Raw genomic sequence first — 22,205 nt, 5'->3', positions numbered from 1 at the left:
AAAAAGATATCCCTAAGTGACGCAGTCTCTATCTAATAAAAGAATAAACTTTGGGCTTAAATCTAATCTTCAAGAGTGCTATTGGTCATTTCTGGGTACATGCTAGAATATAAGCTTAGTCTGATGGGTTGATAATTCCTTTAAAACAAGTTCTTCTCTCAACAGGTGTTTCCTGCGTGACATAAAAATAGACAGACACGAAGCAATCTTTCCTCAGAAAAAAAGACTTTGGATGAGGTTCTTTAGACATCCATTCACTTCTCTTTTGACCTACTTTTCGAGACAAACACTGATCCTGAAACTCAATGCGGATTATGCATGCATGAACACATGCACATCTGCACCCAATACTAATCAAACTATGTACAAAAAAATGAATTCTCCAATAAAAAATCAATCACCTGTTTTTTTAACTTAATGAAAATTTGTTAGGCTTAACTGATGAACTAATTGATTAATTTATACAAAAAATAGGAAAAATATGAATTTAAAACAGGGGATTATACTGAAAATAACAACAACAACACAAAAAGAAATCACACTAAGGACACTTATTTAAGATAAAATAATAAAATAAATCAGATTAGGTTTTAAAAAAATTCCAATTGCCAAAACTGTTTAAGCTATATTCTTTTTTTTTTTTTAAAGCCCCTCTCCCCTGAAAAATAAAGGAAACAAAACTCATACTAAAACAACAAAAATATAAACACCTGATAAAACCTTCATCCGCTCTCTCTAAAGTATTAAGATGTACATAACAAACTACAATCTGGAAGTGACAAGCTACTTATCACAAAATCAAAATGATGTCATCACCTGAAGCACAATTACCCCTCAAACACTGACCACAATCAAATATCCGAGCTTAATTATCAGAGATTTCAAACAAAATTTCGCTTAGACATGAGCTGCATTTACACTGCAAGCAAAAATCATTGATTTTTCTCACATTTTGATATTTTGTCGGAAGTTGTTATACAAAAAATATAAAATAAACAAAATCAATGTCTTGGGTGTTTTTTTCAAAAAACACTGGCAGAAATTTCACAGATTTTGCAGTGCTGCTCTTGAAAGATTGATGAATGATTACAATTTTTGGTCACATGACTCTTCCACGTTTCTGTGCAATCTCACGCAGAGCAGTGACAAGTCTCGCATGCGCATTTCTCACACAAAATTGGAATGAGCAAACATCAATGGTTTTTTTATGGGCGTTTTTGTTTAAATCAATGATTTTTCAAAATGGTGTTTAGTTTAGGCTGTGTAAATGGGCCAATGGTAGACAATGATCCTAATACTTGACTTCCACTCAAGGTCACCATACTGATTACTAAACAATGAAAACAGTTCTCCAAGGTAGACCTTTAAGTTGTTGGATGGTAGCGAAAATCACACTCGCTTTCTAACAAATAATCATAATTAAAGTACTTCAAGATTCATAGAAATAACTTATTTCGGCCTGATAATTATGAATGATGCCTTATCAGTGATACTGCATTACAATAAAGGATTTTATTTTTAATATAATAAATACATTTGGAAAGGCACTATATCCTCAAATTCCATTCTATGTTTTTGTTTTTGTTTGGTAAAAGCAATCATTTTAAAACAAAAAATTGTTAATATTGGAAGTGGAAAAAACAAAACAGAACAAAGCTCCTATTTTTAAGTCTCCTACTGTACATGCCTTCGCCTAAAATCAGTTAAGATACGTGTTTGAATTATTCTTGGAATATCACTTTGAGAACAAAAACCCTCTACTTACATGTCAATCAATCTTTATGGCCTTTGACCTTTGACATGAAAATTCGAAAATATGATCACTTGTCTCCCTAAAGTGATGCATGCTACTTACAGGTTCACTGCTAAAATAGCTTTAAATTATTTGGTCACAACAAGGTTAAAGGTAATACAAAGTTTTGGGAAATTTGAAAATTGGGTGGATAGTGATTCTTTACTATATTGATATATTTGGATGCCCCTGTGGATGTATTATAAGCACTAGAAAATTTAGCACCTTAAACACTTCTGCTTTTGAGAAAATTGAATATACAAATTTACCGGTGCTCCCGGTAAATTTTGATAAATTTCAAATAGCGCCCACGGCCGTACAATGGTAGCTGCGACCATGAAAATCTCAGAACATAGTTGTGATATATAATTTCCAAACGGGGATAGCTATTCGGTCGATTTTAGTCAAGAAAAATTGTTTTATAGCTTAATTAATATCTTGATTTTGAGAGGGAGCTATACAACATAAAGAGTGTATTATTTATAATTTCATAATTTTAGACTCAATTTCAACCGCGACAACGATCACTGAATATTGTAGGATCACATATGCTTCCAATATGTTCATTTGAACCAAATTCATGACCCCATACCAAAACTTTGTATTTCATTTAATTATATTGCTGACCTTTGATATTTGACCTTCTTAATTTACCCCAAATCTGATCAATCTGTCTCACCATGGTGATGCAAACTAATTGGTATTAGTGTGCATCACCATCTAGTTCAAATTATACTTCGTACATGTATTTTTCTATGAAACTTATATTCTGCCAATCTGAAGAAGAGAGCAATATGTTTTTTATTCTCTGGATTTAAAACTGGTTTATCTCATAAATCCATGAACCAAACAAACAATGAAGTGGATTTTTTTCATTAACAGATCTAGTTTACAAGCTAGTAGAATAATCATGGAACTAACAGACACTATGGTGATCTTTTATTATTCATAATTTTGTAATAATTCATAATTTATTATTAATATGATTGGGCAGTTTTGCAATTGGTAATCAAAATTGTTTCAAGCTTATTCCTAGAAGTATAATTTAAAACTGAACAGTATATACAACTGTACAACCCCCATAAAAAGAAGGAAATAGAGAAAAGAGGAAAGGAGAGAATTGATGTTGTTTGTTGCCAGTTTCTATCACCAAACAACAACAACTACAACATCAACTGAATTATATGCATAAATGGAAAATATGTTGTAACATCACACAAGTGTTACAAATTATTTTAAAATCTGCACCGACAGCATTTTAACTAAGATTTATATAAGACTTGTAATAGACTGAAAGAAAGAAGTGGAGTCATGTTGAAGTATGAGAAAGAAGTCTGCTTTGTACATTGTAACTCCAGGGCATTCTAAAATTTCTAATCATATACTGAATTGTTTTTACATGGCATATTATTTAGTATGAAAACAAAAACATGTTGTTTTCATCTTTTACATGTTACCCCACCCCCATCTCTCCTCTCTCTTTCTCTCTCTCTTTCTATCTCCCTCACTCACCCTCATTTCTCAATCTCTCTTTTTTTCCCTGTCTTTTCTCTTTAAGCAAGTACAATAAACGAAAAGGAGAATTGTTAATGCGATTTGTGAATTAAGTTGTACATGATTCCATTTTTAGCTATATAATACATGATGTCTAAAAGAATATTCTGTATCTCACAAAAATAAACTCAGAAAGGGAACATCACTGCTCGTATAGTGTAAAGATGATGAAATGACATCCACAATATCCCAATTTTCTTTATCATCAAATTCTGTTATTCGTAACCATTCAAGCCAATATCAGTTCAATGACATTTTGATGTACTGTCTGTTCCACCTTTTTTTCTCTTCCATCCTATTTACACCATGCTAACTATAGCAGAGCACAGAATGATAGTGGCAAGATAGGCGCTATATACGGATGGAAAATGACCTTAATACAAATTTTACTCAATTGTGCACACTTTGAAAGGATGAAATACAACTCAATTATGCCTATGACCTTCTCCACTGTATGAGTGCATGGAGCTTTGAATGCTCTGTTGTTGGCATAGAGTTAGGTAGAGAATGGAGTAATGACAGCATTACAGCCATGCATGCATGCAGCCTCATATCACACATGATGCCCAGAAATACACTGCAGTTTGTCATTCAGACTGACAATAATATTTACAGGTATTCCCCATTTTGAGTGGGAAAGTATTTCTTTACAAATAGTATCAATAAGGTTACATATTATGAAACCAAATATGTGTACTTTAAGCAGATATTGAAAGGAGTGAAAACACAAAACATGCTTTGATTGCTACTCAAGTCCTTATAAATAAATTACCCTAGCAAATGGATGTTTTCATCTACTTTCCACAAATCATGTGAAATTATGCTATAAAATAAGATAAGATATTGATTTGTCTTTCTTTCAGTATGGGCGAGCCTATGTTCCAAACTTTTCAAATAAAGGATGAAGGCACTAAGTATCTACAAAGTTACTAGTTTTACTAAATTGTATAATACAACTTAAATGATGAAGTTTTTACTGTTGGGCTACAGGTGCATTACAAACTAGTCATTCATGTAGGTCCAAATAAAGAAAGGCGATTCTACAGATGGAGAACATTGAATGAGACGATTAGCCCCCCAAACGCTCAAGATATTTTTCATGGGAAGGTACATAAATAAAACGAGGCAAAATCCCAAAATGAAACCATAAAGTTAAAGCATAATCAGCAAAGGATTTGGAGCAAAGAAACATTTGATTCCTCTCTGGGTACTGTATGCCGGTTTTTTCTCTTTTTCAACTGTCCACCTTGCCTGACAAAATAACATCTTTTATTGGACAAAATAAACTTATGCTACACTAGCTGTTCCAGAAAGTTCTTAAAGGATAAAGCAAGGCTACTGGATTAAAAAGTTTACCATTATCATTGCTCAGTGATTTGCTACACACACAAAAAAAAATCACTTCTCCACAAGACTTTTATATTTTTTGGTTACCTCTGTGAGAGCAATTCTTCAATTGAGATAGCTGGTAGTGGGTCTCTCTCTCTCTCTCTCTCTCTCTCTCTCTCTCTCTCGTCGTTTCTCTCTCTCTCTCTCTCGTCGTTCTCTCTCTCTCTCTCTCTCTCTCTCTCTCTCTCTCTCTCTCTCTCTCTCTCTCTCTCTCTCTCGTTGTTTCTAGCTCTCTCTCACTCACTATTCATTAGAGTCTACCTACCTCTCTGTGAGAATTTCTTCATTCTGAGATAGCTGGTGGTGAGTCTGATGATGGAGCCCTTATCGAGTCTTCTGGTGACTTCCTCCGGATAAGGAAGGAGCTTGGAGAGAGCAGAGATCTCCTCTGTCTCCTTGTCTCGTCGCATCTTAGCAGCATGGCGAGATCGTTCCGCCCTATCAACACAAAAATACATAAAAAACATGATTCAAAAGGTACTTGTATATTTACAAGTTTATGGTTAACTCAAAATTGAATTTAAACTTGAATAGATAAGTGAATATCTATTTTGTAACTAATATCCAACATTGTATTTGCCATTTTATTGCCCTTTGACATCAATAATCTCTTTCCCAATCAGTACTGATTTCATTGACAGTATTTTATGTAGTAATATTACAATAATATTACAATAATTCATATTTTTTAATTATCTTACATTTCAATGTTCCAGATTAAGTGTACCAGAAAAGTCAAGAATTATTAAAGATGTGTCAACATTTTTATCAGAATATAAGATTCAAACTACCGTAGTTAACAAACAAATGTCATCTGAGTCATGAATCGGAGCAATATGACATCATTGAAATGGTTTCTCTACATGATATGCATAAACTGGATAGGCTTTAATACAGTATTCATACAAAATATTACAATACAGTATTTAATATATATTTATTAAATATGGACACCATCCAAATTTTTCTCTTTACATATATTTCTATACCATTTCATAAGCAGGCCTAGAGCTAAAAGAGAAGAAAATTAAGAAACCATTTGCTTATAAAATGAAAACTGCATGTATAACTTACTGCACCATCAAATGTCATTGATGTCATTACTTTCAGTGTGTGGAAATGCAAGATTATTTTAAGTTGTAAAATTGTCTCAAATAGATGAAAAAATATCAACCCATTAAAACTAATCAAATTTCAATGCATACCCTTAACTTTCAAAGCTATCTTGACATTGTCTTGCTGAAATGGGAAGGGAGTCATAATACATGCTCTACTACAAGAAATGCCTCTGACATTGGGCACTAATATTCAGATCTACTGGTAATCTTGTATGACAAAGCGATCATTTCAATTTTCCATGTTTATCTGGACTTTGTCTGTGACACACTTATGCTGACATAGGAAAGGCTACACCACACAAACCTGGAGTCTACCATCATATGAGATATGTTTCAAAATGCTGTAATGAAGATATGAAAGTGCTTTAGCCCTCACCTCCGTTACCATGACAACGTTGAGAGATTTGATTGGCAAAGAGACCAAAAGTGATGTGGTAAATTGTTTTCAGGCAGCGTAGTGCTATTGGTAGTAAATTGGATAAAAGGGTCATATGTTTCACAGGGACATTTTTAGAGCTGGAGGATGGAGTAAATTACTCCACTCTCCTCCCGTTTCCACGAGTACAACATTTTATGGAAGGGGACAACATAGTGTAAACTCATACCAAAACTTGAGCAGGTAGATTGAGTACATTTATTCACTCTTCAAAATGGTTGAAGGTAGCATCTCTTCCTCTTTAAAAAAAAATTGAGAATGTTGATTACTACATGACATGTCACGGTGATTAGCCAAATCATTTCACTTCTTTTTTGTTCATTTTTAAAAGTGCACATTTTTTCAGTTCCTACTAACAATCAGGATAGTGGGGAAAGCATTCTGCACATGCACCTTTTTTTTCTGAAGTAACTTCAAACTTAGGGATTTACCCTTCTTCATTGTTATAATAAAAATAGCTGATTCTTATAAAGCGCTTTACCATTTACAACATAACCTACCAAAGAACTTCATTGTTAACAATATTTGATTTTTATCAGGTTTTTGCTGACTATTCAATAGTCCAATTATGTCCTTGAAAACCCACATTAAAATTTTAATTATAATTTTGAATCCTAAAAAGGCTTGGTTACTATGATCGTTTGACCACCCCTTCCTTAAATTTTTGCCATACAAAGTGTAAAACCGTTTGCACTGTGCAAAAATCCATACTTGAAATGTTATGAAGTTGATATAAAATGATGCATAATGAAAGCACATACCAGGATTTTTGCCATAAATAATTAGTAGTTGATAAAGTACCAGGGTATAGATTCCACCCCTCTTGCAATTCTTTCAGGGTTAAATCTCAAATCTACCGGTACATGTATGAATTTGACATTTGTAAGCCGATCGTGATGGAGGCCCGCTATAACTTTCAAATGTACATATTTGTATATTTTGATATATAACCCAACTAAATGATATCGTCTCTCAAAAGAGCTGTTTGGGTACATGTGCATACATGTAGGACAAGATATGAAAATGTACTACAAGAATAGATAATCTAATTAGACTATTAGACTACATTTTGATACATTGTGAAGGACTGTTCCTATGATAATGTTGAAAACCATAATAAACCATTCCAAATCAGTCTTCTGTAATTTATGTATAATATCTAATGGATTTCAGAGTTGTATGTCATTGATTTGAAAAATTGGTGCTGGAGTGAGTATTCATTAGCTTTTTTTTTTACATACAAACTTATGAAGAATGTTTTCTACAAAATAACACAGAAAATATCTACCAAAAAATCCCATATGAAGCATTTTACTTGGATTTTGATGCATTATGAATGCCTATAAGTATGGACAAACAATTACTGTTTGTTTGAATACAAGCCAGCAAAACAAACTTCAACTAAAAAGGTTCATAATACTGTGTACTACTCAACATCGGAAGAAGAAGAAGAAGAAGAAGAAGAAGAAGAAGAAGAAGAAGAAGAAGAAAAAAAAGGAAAAAAAGTTACATCCATCAATCCCATGAGATTACATAATTCGGAAATATTGCCTGAATAATTTCTTTTTACATACAGAGAACTTAATTTTATCTAAATGCTTAGCACCTGCTTAGTAAGAATTCATACATCTCAAGAAAATTTCAAAAGGGCATAAATTAAAAAAATATATATATAAAAAATACTGAAGGCCAAAAGCTGTACCTCCTTGTTCCCTTAAGTACATGTAAACACATATTTTGGTGGACATGTGCATCACATTAGACAAAACACAAACTCTTCTTGATCTTGCAAGCAAAGAAATTTCATTGACAATACTCATCAAAGATTACCTGATCATGATGCAAATGATGTCGACATCCACAACAAAGAAAAATTGAGAAGATAATGTAAATAAAATCCCAGGTAGCTAAGAAATTGTTTAGAGGTCTACAGCGCACAACTGTTCACATGACCATAGTAGAAACATGGCCGACACAGGAAGAAACATTCAGGTTATTTCCACTTTGTCCCTACGTCCTGCCAGTAATGTCAACAACTGACCACACAAAATTACATCATGAATGCGACCCCGTGAATACTCACACACACATACACACTCACTCACTCTAGCATAAATAATCAATGCACTTTTTGCATAGAACACACAGAGCCTCTCAGGAAGGGCCAGTCGTTTTAATCAAAAAGAAAAGAAAATGCGAACATACATGCATAAGTTTCACATTGTATGTGTGTGCATGTGTGTGTCTGTGTGTGGAGAGAGAGAGAGAGAGAGAGAGAGAGAGAGAGAGAGAGAGAGAGAGAGAGAGAGAGAACTGGACAAGAGACCCTCAAGGCCAGTGCCCAGGCAACATTTATTACACAAATGAGCTGACCCGATAACTCCCGACCAATCAGAGAAGAGCAGACAGCTCAGAGTGGCCAGCCAGGAGCCCTCATGTTTACAGGGAACATGAGTTAATATGATCTAGAATGATGAAGGGGTGTGGTTAAGAAGTCAGTCAATTCCTGCCTCTATAAAGTAGATCAAGGTAAGTCCCTCCGTCCAACACACACATACATGTATACTACTCTGGTCATTGGCTTTCATCAAAGTAGAGCACTGCTTTTGTGTGTCATCACTAAAAACATTTCCAATGGTTTTCAAACAAGTCTATTGATACAAAGAACAAACAATCAGTTGATCTAGATTTTACTATCTATCTACTCTGGAATACTTATCCCAATACAATAATTATTTAAGGCATTTAAAAAAAAATCCATGGTGTAACCTATTTTAAGAAAGTCCATGACTCTTTGTGGTAAAATGTATCATGTAGGGCCTATGATGTCAAATTTGGTCAATATACATGTACCTGTAGTGTTTTTTGTTTTGTTTGTTAATACATGAACTGTTTTAATAGCAGTTTCTTTGTGCCTCTTTTAAATACACAATGTTTCACCAATAACAAAATTCTTAATGTAGGCCTAGTTGTTTAAGCTCAATATACATCAATTCGCCTAGCTCCTTCCAAGGTTCATGCAATCTAGTACTCCTCTCCACTATCTTGTACAATAGTAATGTTTTTACCATCCCCATGTTCAAGTAATGTCATCTCAAAAACTGGGTGTGAAATCCTGTTTCCTAGTGATGAGAAAAACAGAACCCCTTCTTCCTCTCTACATTGAGGTCTTGGTTCAAACTTGATATACCGATCATGGCACTGATGGCATTGAGAAATCTATGTCACAATTTCATTGTCAAATACAAACACAACTATCTTGAGTGTACACTTGTTTAGCCAAGGGGTATGAGGAATTACATATTACCTACTGTTTCTAATCAATATATTATTCATTTCCTGTAGAACAAAGAAAGAAAATACATGTATGCCAATCATCTAGGACATGGTCAGTAACCATGTAGTGATCTTAATTCAACATAAAAAACTATGCCTTAAAGGACTTTGTAGAATTTGTATTAAAAACCTCCATTCATACATGTAGATCAAACTCTGTACCTGGCAACTAGCATGCAATTCCCTTTGTTGTTGTATAACACTTCTAAACACACACAACATATTATTCCACATAAATTATAAAACTAGGCTATGATCCATTTGACCCAAATATCTGACAATCTATTTCATTGATTTGTCTTAATTTTTTGTGAAGAACAAATATGTCAAATTTGTGAGGATGGAGATGAAAGAAGTTATTGATTTGATGTGTTTTCTGCAGGAGGGTGTATACTTAGTTCTAATGACGATATTGATTTTACTAGGTATTTGGGTCAAAGGAGCATAGTCTTGGCTCCAGGAATGCCAGACAACATTACTAATTCAAATTGTCTTTAAAGGTAAAGACCAGTATTGGAAACGCCCCAATTTCAAGAAATGAAATAGAAGCTCTTATTACTAATCATGTGGAAGAATATGTTTTGACTAATACATGATGATAACAATTTTGCCGGGAAACTGCCTACTAATTGATATATTTGGTAAATTAGTTTATCTACATGGTCTGTGAGAGGTAAACGCACGTGTCGCACATGTGCGTATAGTCCCATATACATCTTTCTGTGTACAGTGCTTGTAACTCTACGAAGACTGGGCCATATTTCTTATCATTTTGATGATTCCAGAACCTTGCAGTACACACCAATACTTATATGCTAGATGATCAACCTTTTCTGATCGATTCCACAACGTTTCTTTCACAATGCAATCGAATGACCATAACTGGTCTTTACCTTTAACTGTGATCTTATCAAATTTGCACTATTACCTGGAAGCTTTGCTGTGACTTCCTGTTACCAAGTATGACTTAGAATGATTTCTTCTCTTTCATATCTCCATTCCAGAACTGAACCCCATCCTAAAATCTTCCTGCTCAATAACATTGATGTCTAAAATTACATAGAATGAAAATAGCTAATTGCTTTGAGTTTCGTCCTGAAGTAGAAACCGGTACATGTATCATGAAGGTTGATCCTATAGCAGTGTTTCAAAGCCAAAGTTAGCTTTCAAATTAAAAAATTCGACCCCAAAAACTTGTCTCTTGAAAGTTTAAACAGAATAACTGTTCCGAATCCCAGTGCCATGAAAGCGGTGAAAGGTGCAACAACAAATAAGATTAAGATTTGACAACATGACACTGAATGACTTTTGACTACAATGAAATATCCCTACAACTACAACTAATTCGGTAGGAATAGTATAATGAAGAAATGTAGAAAGAAAAACAGCTACATCATGGTCTTGTGAGTGATAAGTGCTGTTCAGCAATGTTTAATATTTCCAGCAAAGTTTGTTTCATTTGTACAGTACTGCTGCAAAAGCGATAAACAAATCTGCAACAGATACACAATTCAAAATTACTTTCTTTATCTTGAAATGCTTTTCATTATCAGGACATTATTCAGGCATTATAAAACTGAAAGGAAATAACATTTAAGGGGAGAATTTGTTTCATACAAGTATAGGCTTACATCCATTGTTCACTTTGCCCATGTGCACAATGCATCATTATTTAATATTCTATCATCATATTTCATGTAGTTATAGTAGTGACTAGTGAGTAGACTGTCTTTATCATACAGTATTCCATACCAAGCCAAGTAAAAAGTAGATCGTATAGGATCGTATAGGATGCATTAGTTCAGGCAGGATAGTTCCATAAATGGCTAATCTTGACTTAATGACATTTGCACCCCTCTATCCTCCCTATTAGATAAAGTGGTTGGGCATGGATACTTCCACAGATCATTGCATACCATAATATAACATTTACCCTTTTTTTCTTCCCGAGTGTCAATTGGCTGTGGTGTTACCACACATCCCTGGCCACAATTGCCACTGGGAAATCTGTCTTCTACTGCGTTAAGAGAAAGTATTAATTAATCCCGAAAGAACTTGCTAATTGCTATTCCAGACACTCTGGCATGCAGTGTAATATCTCTGCGTGTGACATGATAGTGTATGTAGCTAGCTAATACTTCTTAACAAGAGACCTTTCTTGGTTTGGATTACACAAAGTGTCTTCTTCTTGGCCTTGATCATCCCCAGATAGTACTGGAGCTCAATATACATTACATGTATTTAATTTTTTATTTACAATTCTTAGAATGATAAAAAAACATATGAACCCTGACATGTTTCCTGGTAATAACATAATGCTGTGAAATGTGATGTATCTCACTGTGTTATCATTGAACACAATTCATTAGATCACAGCATCAATAAGGATAGATAGGTGCATGTCTACCAGTATGTTTATTTTATCCCAGTTGAGAAATCAGGAGACCAGTAGATCTCAAAATTCTATGAAAGGGAAAAGTTTAAAGGATTCTCTAATGCCATAAACTATATGCACAGACTTGGTCTTTAATCTAAAATTTGTAGATTCTATAACCATTCAAACCATAAAATCAAACCAGAAAATTAACAATATAATCAATCTAGATAAGTAATTGTCTTAGAAACTGTAGGACATCTCTAGAAGTCCTATCATAAGCTTTTAACATGGTATCATATGGGGTCACAACACAAGACACATTTAGACATCAGACCAATCTACTCATATCAATGACTGTATGGGAGCATCTTTCACTGGAAGTCAGGGTGAATGGAAAGTACCAAACTATGATGGCATGACCTTATGTTGCCATGGTAACTAGACTGATTTGGTTCACTACATTCCAGGGCTACAGGCCTGTGAATCAATAGACAGTTATCCCAATGGAAGCATGTGATAACTGAAGGGTTTCTTGCATCAGTATGAATATTCACTCATGAATCCCAGCACAATAGCCATTTATTTCTTTATCCTCTTGCCATCTTGTACCAGCATGTAAATGTAGGCCTAACTGGATGAATGTATCTTTTCCAGGAATTGATCTAGTGTCTAGACAGATATTTTTCTGCATCAATATTTAATCTAAGCTCATACCAGTAGGGGGCAGTCTCCTTTCATGGATGTTGCATAACTCTATTGCATCTGTAGTCTACAACTACAGACTTCATTTCAAACATTACCAAAATCATTTGTATTATAATTGATCTAGAACTAAATCAGCTAATGTATAGATCCTAAGCACATGTACTATAGTCCTCTGTGACTGATAAAAGTTTCATGGCTGTAAAGTAGCATTATTTGATGCACACAACATGCATGTGGAAACTTTGAAGGAAATAAAAAAAATTGTTTTATTTTTGTTTTCTTCTACATGAGATACAAGGTGGCATCATCAAAAAGTCAAACAACAGCACTAGATGAAGTTTCAGGTTTTTGTCACTGCAATATTACCATCAACAACAATATAAATTCACAAAAATGACATACCAGTAAGTGCAATGTATGCATATATTGATGGATGATGATTTATAACCGATTGTGATCATGTGATCATCACGATGCAATACAATGAACATCAGAACAATGATTATACAGATAAATACATTGTATTATGCATTGATGCCTACATTACATCTACATGCATAAAGTCACAGAGCGGCCATATAAGAGTGAAGGAAGAGAAAGAGAAGAAGGTGGTGATAAAAAGGAGCCCTCAAGGGGGTAAAACGTCACAGTCATCCTTGACCCTTCTCCTTCAACTTGCACTACCATTACTCAGACAGATAATTTCTACAACCCCTTCTTTCCTTCTTAGGCTCCTTAAATTACATTTTTCTATTTCTTGCCAAAAAGTTCAGTAAATCTGCCTCACGGCTATCAGGTATAGGCGAATTCATTACCACTACACGGTTTGTTATAAGGTACTTACAGAATGCTTGAAGCTATACGGACTATGCAACAACTTAGATATGCGCATTTAAATGCTTCATGAGAATGTCACTGACCGGTACATTGAGAGCATGGTCAGCATGGTCAGCATGGTCAAGTGACATGCAGTCTCTAGTATCAAGTTTTGTTTAATCTAAGAAGAAGAAAAGTAAAATTGTTTACGCACCAATGCAATGAAATGAATCTTGATTTCGTCATAAGTGTTATTCTGTCAAAATGAACATTTCTTTGCGTTTATTCTTCAGTCTAATAATATTCATGCATCATGCCGTTACCATGTATGCCTATACTTGATATACAAAAAGAGCCTGCTTTTCAACTGAACAATGAAAGAAGTTGAATATATGATTGGTTTGTATGATGAGAGATGATGAAGCATATATATATACATACGTCTGATTCAAGAGAGGAATGTCTAAGTCCGACTGCAAGGCACCATGGGTTCTGGCCATCCCATGATTCCCTTTGTGCACCTTGTATGAAGGCATGTAGAATGCATTAACATCAGTTCTCACTTGTTCAACAAAATTCCTTGCGTTCTGAGCTTCAAATGGTTATACCACAGCCAGATGTAGAAGTCATGTTATGTAGATCACCTCAATTCAATCCCCCAAATTGGAACAAAATTCTATGTAAACTGTGTGCCAATTCACAAAAATTGCAGTTTCAGATATATTTCATCACAGTGATCATTCCACATATGTGACTTTAACTCAATCTAATAGTTTGAGTGCGTGGCAGGCAGGTATTGGTTAGAGAAGTAGATCCCATGAATGTTTGATACAGACTGATAAGTGTCCTTTGAAAGGAAGCAAATAACTGCAGCTCATCGATAAATCAACCTATCACCTGCTGTTGGCTTGACCATGAGTGACCACTTCATACAACAAACAAAAAAGTGACCTACTTCAAGAAAAAAGAAGCAAACAGTGACAATCATGCATGGGACCAAACCAGGGTAAATAGGAGTCTCTGACTGAGTCTTGAATTGGGGGTGGGGTAGAGGGTGTCATTTCTAATTCAATCAGTATGTTTTGCATCGGGTGTAAGTCTCCTTTCCTAATAAGCCACATGTATTGATTTAGTTTCTTTGTAGTTTAAGGAGTTAGTCGTGTGTCGGTGTGTATTTGGTCCAGCAGTAACCACAGAGTTTAGTTGACCTTGAACTGTTCACTTTACTCAGGAATCTAGCTAGTGCTTGCACTGGTGCTCAAACCCTTTCTTCGTTCTGTTTTCAAATAAATAAATAAATTTGTTGGCCTACTATATATGCTGATAGAACTATGCCTGCATAAGCCTGGACACTGCCATTGAAGAAAAAATAAGTGAATTCCCTAAATTTGATTTCTAACACTAAAGAAATAATACAAAATTAGACAAAAAAATATTATACCTTGTAACCTAAGTCATGAAAAGTGATATAGTATGCACGTTTTCAAACAGATCAGGGAACAGTGACATATCAAATGGATAGATATGCTAAACTCAAGCAGGTCTATTCATACATACCGGTATATATATATATATATATATATATATATATATATATATATATATATATATATATAAACTTAAACTTGAAACTTGATTATGAAGTGAAGCTGATCATTTTGGTACACTTTCCACACTAATAGTCAATCTGTAAGGAATTGGGAGGTGTCATGACATATGTAACTAATCTAAATACTCTTTTATCCTGTCATCTCCTTCTATACAGCATCTAGCAGACACCCAATCCTTTGAGCCATCTGGCCCCTCAGTCTTGGATAAAACTGTGCAAACCCTTCAACAGGGGTAACAAAGTCCAGGAAGACGGTCTACGTGAAGGCTACGTTACTACTGCACATGCCCAGTTATCTTGGCTTTTGTAAGGTATCATACAGAGCAGACTGATGAAATAAGTCTCTCTCTTCTCTCTCTCTCTCTCTCTCTCTCTCTCTCTCTCTTTCTTCTTTCTACTTACTGGTACCTTCTTGAGGCCCTAATTTGACAAGTCCACCTTTCATTTACAAGGGGTATGAATAATTTTATTAACTCTACTTATTAAGCAGAAATATAACTCATAATTTTGCTAAAATTCTAATTAATTAAGATCATTAAATGCAAGAAGAATGATCCTTCTATGATTTCATAAAAGTGGAGTAAATAGATCTTGTGTCACAGTGGGTGATTATTGTTGCTGTTGCTGTTCCTGCACTGCACTGTCCTGTATAATACACAAGCCCTTGGAAGCTGAAAGTGTTACCAAGGAAACGAATAGCAATTTTTCAATTTTATCTTCAATCAAAAAAGTTTTGATTCTAATGGAGCATTTCCATATGAAACTGTAAACATCTCAGTGACTGGTTAATGGTACAATGTAATACAATGTTTGCTAAAATTGGGGATACAACAGTCATAATTCAATTCTTAAACAAATAACGACACAAGGCCAGATTCATCCTTCTTACATTCTACTATGTCAGCATCATTGCATCATTTTTTTGTAATGAAAAATGTCAAGGAAGGAATAATAGGACATAAAATTTGACCAAACAAAGGCATTCACATGGTCAAGCTACAAACTATGATGTAAACATGTCTGATGGCATGACTCAGCCAACTAGGGTCAACAGAAATGAAAAATAATATTGCCTTCCCTGAAGCAGAAACATGTTATGTAACTTAGTAAGTACATGTAGAACAAGAGAGACAGAGAGAGAAGGAGAGAGGAGAGAGAGAGAGAGAGAGAGAGAGAGAGAGAGAGAGAATAGAAGAGAGAGAGAGAGAGAGGTGGATTGGTGGGGGTGGACCAAATAATCCATAATGGCTTTCCTAGTCTGTATCAAAGACACAGTTGTGAAAGGTGGTGTGTACATTACAGTATATCTTCTTTGAGTTCCTCTTTTGCCCCATGAGTCTTGACGGTGTCCATTAGGATAAAAATGATTAAATGTATCTACAACTGATAAAAGAGCATGAAACATTGAAAATAGTCCTGTAGGCCTATATATCAGTTTCTGGCGGCAGCATGTAGACTATTATTGACCTGACTGATACTATTCATGCAGAAGACAAGAGAAAGTAGACACAAAAGTTTGGGACAATAGAGGGGACATGAATAGGTGATTGTAGGTGTAATCCTGTCAATAGCTAGCTGACCAATCAGATATATCTCTAAACAAACAGCTTTGGTTATCTCTCTGTCTGAACTAGGTGATCTACTTTGAGAACTTCAAAGTAGATCACTCTTGCGTCATAACAAACAGGCTGGAACTGCCCCACATCATATCATTCTAACCTAAATCAAAAACTTATAAATTAAATCTGTCATCCACATGACAAGAAGGTGAATTTAACAAAATCTAGTTTGAGAAAGTTCAAAGTAGGATATAAGTGCACTGGCATTATTCTTATGTTTATTTACGGATCCATTTGAAAATAAAATGCTCTAATTTTGTTTTAAAATATTTACATGAAAGTATCTTTTTAGAATCAAGGTGAAAAGGAATAGCATTAAGTCTTTATCTTTCAACTTGGAGCAGTTTCTACTCACTTGAAGTAAAAAGCATTCCACAACAATGCCCAATTTATTTTTCTGAAAAATAGAAAGTCTGTCTCTTTTTTTAGCCAGAAGAGCGTTAAACTAATATAATTTAAAACAGACCTAACTACCTTCTAGCATTCAGCAGACAAGTTAGGCCATTAAAAAACAAATCATGTTTAGCGTCCTGCCTTTTTGAAAATAGGAAGGAGGAGGCCCTTTTTTTTCTTCAAAATGTCCACTTGGTATATTTTTCAAGATGGCCACCAGCATGTGTTTTTTTCATAAATATATATATTTTTTTTTAATTAAAAAAAGGCGGCGGCCAAAAAAGGAGGCGGCCCCCAAAAAGGAATCGGACGGGAATGCTAAACATGAACATTTTTTTAACTGGCCTTAATAATTGACTTCAAGAAACTTAGCATGAGCCAAAGTCACAGTGACAATAATATTGTGCTCACTAAAAATAGAGACCTTACAAAAAAAGAAGCTCCACTCAAACTAATTAACTTGCAAACTAATATATAATGATCAGTCAGCCATTACATTATTTGCTGTAGATAGAATTTTGCATTTGAGGCCCACAATGTCATTGATCCCTGTACAGATCTTGTCAACTTTCATGCGGTCAATTATCAGCAGCCACTTCCTTAAAACATGAATTTTTGTAAGATATTCACACTAAAATTCTTTTTTTTTTAAATATTCAAGACTCATCCAGCCAATAGAAATCTCTATAAAGATAATTTGGTTCTGGTAGCAGAAAAGAAATTGAAATAGAATTGGTTGAGTACATGTAAATTCTCATATCGCACCGGATAAAGCCATTTGTTGTTTTGTCAGATCTATAATTTTTAATCCATTTTTTGTGTAAATACCTGGAAGGAACCTCAAATTTAGTTCAATAGTATATGTAATACCAAAAATTGTGTCATTTGTCAATATATACATGCCAGATGCGTATGGGAATATAGATCCTGGTCCAGGAGGTCAATTATTTTTCACCTCACATCAGGAAAATATTCTACAATGGAACACACGATGAAACACATAGCACTTTTGCAACATGGAACTTCACAAATTGTTCATGATAGCCATTTTGGCAGCCAGGACAAGTATTTCAAAATGTTATGTTATGATTAATTATTTCCCATGAAACTGCAAAATTTGACCACTCATCATCTTTTTCAAGCACGCCGAATTTCTAGTTTTACATTCTCTGTCAAGAATAGATCAAATTTTTCATAAAAGTAATTTGTTTCATTATTCTCCCACCCCCACCCCCCTAAAAGCATAAAGTACATGCATATTCCAATAATAATAACTACAACAATAGCGACAGCAGAAGAAAAAAAATAACAATTACATATACATGAGTATTCTTCCAATAATAAAGATGTATTTACCCCCCCCCCCCTTATTTATTTTCTCTCTCTCTTTCTTTCTCTCTTTCTCTCTCTCTCTCTCTCTCTCTCTCTCTCTCTCTCTCTCTCTCTCTATATATATATATATGTATTAAATTAAACACTACTGTGACAATTTCCAGCAGATGCAACTACCAAAATATATAACATGCTAGGCATAAATACTTCATAGTAGCAACACATGTTCATGTAGACCTATTATGCTTCAGTGTAGTTCTGCCTGGAGAGAGCTTATCACATGATATAAGGCCTGGTAAACAAAGATGACGCTAGAGAAAGCAGCCCAGCCCAGCCCAGCCAGCCCAGCCTGGCCAGACAGCTACCCTGGGGATTTGACCTTAGTCCAGGACACTGGACCCTTGGAAGACTTGGTCAGTCTGGACAAACATTAAAGGGATATATCAATAATTCAATATTCTACCCCAACTACTGTCTCATCAATCCAGTTTTTGTTCTTCTAATTTCTTACTTTTTGTATGCTTTGTAGGCTTAAGGGAATTCAGCAATTCAAGCTTGTCAAAAGCTTAAATATAGATGTAAGAAATTTGTGTACTTTCATTTCCGCTTTAATACTTCAACTGGATTTCTGTTTTCTTTCTTTTTTAACTATGGGCAAAGTAATATACATGTACATGCCAACAACTTAGCCTTTCTTTGTGTCTGCTTCAGCACAAGGAAATAATTCTGTCCCATGCTGTATTTCTAAAATAAGACTACAAATATCCTTGAATGTGTGAGATATCCCTTTAAGAAGTGGCTTCATGTAGGAGTGGTCCATAGAATGAGAATCTGAATAGAGGTAGATCTATTGATTATTTTGTCTATCTACTAGACAACTGCTGATCCATTAGTTCAGCTTAGCTTGTGGTCCTTTGTAACTCAGTGACATGTAACTACTTCAGCTTCAAAGGGTGAGGACTTAATCCAGCTTTTCATCAAACCTGGGAGTTAATCAATGGAAATAATATTCATCAATCACTATGACCCAAACACATCCCACCCATCATGTCTCATAACCTGACAATGTGCTTCCCCTTTTTATTTGTTAATAATTCTTTACGTCTTTACTTTAATCATATGATAAGAAAACATTTTACATTCACTATGAACATGGCAGACAAAGAAAGCGGACAAAATATACAGTTCCTCAGGTAGACAAAGGAACATCCCTTCACTGCTATTATGTAAAAAGGTGAATATGCATGTGACACCTGTTCTACACATTTTTACATAAAAGCAGTGAAGGGATGTTCCTTTGTATACCTGAGGAACTGTATATTTTGTCCGCTTTCTTTGTCAGTCATATTCATAGTGACTACTATCAGCCAAAGCTGACCAGTCTTGATTCATGGCAGTTTATAATACAACTCACTCCTAGATCCTCATCAAATGATTGGTCACGTGGTCACATGCGATTCATTAACTGATACTATCCCACGTTTTTTCCATGAAAAAGTGTGCAAGTTTCCTGTACTTTCCAATGATTTTTAAGAATGCGATGCGCAGCAGTGTGTCTAGAGGTAAATGGGCTTACCGGTATATACTGTGGGTGGGCCTATACTTGCGTATTACTGCGCATAATCGCAAATAGAGGTATCAAGCATGCTTATCTCTGTGTGCGCATTAAAGTAATCTCATTAAACTTGGGATTTATTTGTCAGCGATAATTACATGAAACAAGTTTGAAATAATTTCTTTTCTCTTCAGGAGATTTGGTGTATAAACAAATGATGCTTGTTTTCATTCGTTCATTACAGGATCAATCTGCTTTTGATGAGTCCGTTTGCACCTGTCATACTCGGCCTGATGCATACAGACTCATCTTGAGTGTGCATGGATAGATCATAATAGGAACTCATTTAAATGCATCATTTGTAACACAACAACCTTTTTAAAGTTTTATGCACTATGTTTGCCGTTTACCTTCCCATATTTGTTATACCTTTTCTGTCCATTTGGAAAATTTTGGTCTGAGTGGAAACAGAAATCACAAAGACACATACTGGTAAATAAAATTTTCAGAAGAAAGTCATGAAGTTTTGAAAGTTGAAATGTGGAGAATCTCATAATTTTTTGGTCATGTTTTTTTAATGTTACACAACTCTCAGATAAGATGTATTTGAGTCAACAAATTACCCTCATGATACAAAATGGGTAACATTTGTTACATGCCCCTAAAAAAAAAAAGTCAATTCCATCACGAGAGAAGAGAAGAGGAGAGGGGGGAGGGGGGGTGGGGGAGGAGAGAATGACTGCATTGTCCATGAGTGATTCTTTAGATTACTCTGAATATGGTCTATACCAGCACATTTAAGCTAAAAGATCTGTTCATCAACATCCTCATCTAACTGTTTTAACAAATTGATTATATAATTTTACATAACCAGCAAGGTTTTATGTTGAGATAGAATCAAGATAGTGAAACACATGGAACGCGTCCAAGTGGGATGGGTCATAGTAGGGAGGGGTCCATATTATGTAACCATCACATCATACAAGGGATAAAAGGAACAAACTTCTTGAAAGTCATGTATCCATGGATGTAATAAATCTGCTGAGAACCACAAGAGCCTCTACGCCATTTAAAGGTACAGAGTAAATGCCCTTCTTGTCTATTCCCATCAGTAAAAGAGATCTTCAAGATAATTTCAAGAATAAATTTACAAGAAGTCATAATGAGTCATGTTTACAACCCTAACACCAACCCAACAGCAAACATACCACAAAATACAATATTTCTAGTAACATTTTGTAACCAGTTATAAACACTCATTGGTTTTTTTATTTTTCTCATAAACTAAGTTTTTAAGAGATTCGGTCCCATTCTCTACAATTGAAATTAATCATGAAGTGTCATAAAACTTCCAAAATATGACGTTTCTTATCTTGGATATGCCATGTTGCCTACGTGTCTCAAAAACTGTATATGGACAATAAAATGGCCTATTGATTACACAATTTGTATTTTATGCGTACAGTTTACAAGAGCCATAATTCTTCTTGGCTTCTCATTGCATAAAATGGGAATGATTCTTCCATATTATCCATTATACTACATACAATATTAATGTATTAATGGGGAAATTATGAGTTGCCCCTTTCATGACCCGCAATTGTCTCTTTGGGGGTTTGGGGGGGGGGGGGGGGGAGGGGGGTATTCTGGCCTCCTTTGCTCCCAAGTATACATTGTGTAATGCACATATTTGTATCACATCTAACTAGGTTCATTATATCTTTGCTTAGGTTTTCTTGAGTTTGTATTGATCATCTCTTGACTAAGGTCACATCCATGTAATGAAAGATCTCCCCCAAACGGGTACTTCAAAGAAAGAGAGTTACCACAACAAGTAGCATCCTTAAACTGACACATATTTATTGATTTGCTACATTTTCACACACACACACACCCACACACACATTTCATCCACATTTTAGAATTCAATCAGAATCAAATTTTTGCTCCAAATCTAAATTTGTCAGATCTAAGGGGACTCATTACTCCAAAAAAAAGTGACTTTAGGAAAAGATTAAATGATCACCTAAAACTATTTTTGTAGATTAAAAAAGAGAGCATAACAAAAATAAATCATGACTTCAAAGTGAGGTCTGCATAGAGGCTAACTAATTAAGAGTTTAAATGCCACAGTTTACAGGTAAAAAATAAAAATGGAGAAAAGTAGAACCTGG

The 22,205-nt window shown here is 34.8% G+C and overlaps 1 protein-coding gene across 3 annotated transcripts in view; it reads right to left on the bottom strand.

Moving 5' to 3' along the window:
- Window positions 1-22,205, bottom strand: part of LOC100891430 — a 70,699-nt gene that overhangs the window by 22,004 nt on the left and 26,490 nt on the right. The window contains exons 1-2 of one of the 3 annotated variants that reach the window (XM_011666557.2): window positions 13,965-14,813; window positions 5,001-5,173 (exon numbers count right to left, since the gene is read on the bottom strand). In XM_011666557.2, coding sequence (XP_011664859.1) covers window positions 5,001-5,173; window positions 13,965-14,059 — 268 coding nt within the window. In that variant the 5' untranslated portion in view covers window positions 14,060-14,813. Of the gene's footprint in view, window positions 1-5,000; window positions 5,174-8,119; window positions 8,392-13,964; window positions 14,814-22,205 lie in introns of those variants that run through there. The other 2 variants (XM_003729299.3, XM_011666556.2) reach the window with 2 other exon arrangements.

Source organism: Strongylocentrotus purpuratus, unplaced genomic scaffold (assembly GCF_000002235.5).
Source record: "Strongylocentrotus purpuratus isolate Spur 01 unplaced genomic scaffold, Spur_5.0 spur5_scaffold_5, whole genome shotgun sequence".
Taxonomy (NCBI): Eukaryota; Metazoa; Echinodermata; class Echinoidea; order Camarodonta; family Strongylocentrotidae; genus Strongylocentrotus; species Strongylocentrotus purpuratus.
Note: the sequence above shows the minus strand (reverse complement) of the source record. Positions and strands in the feature narration are given on the sequence as shown.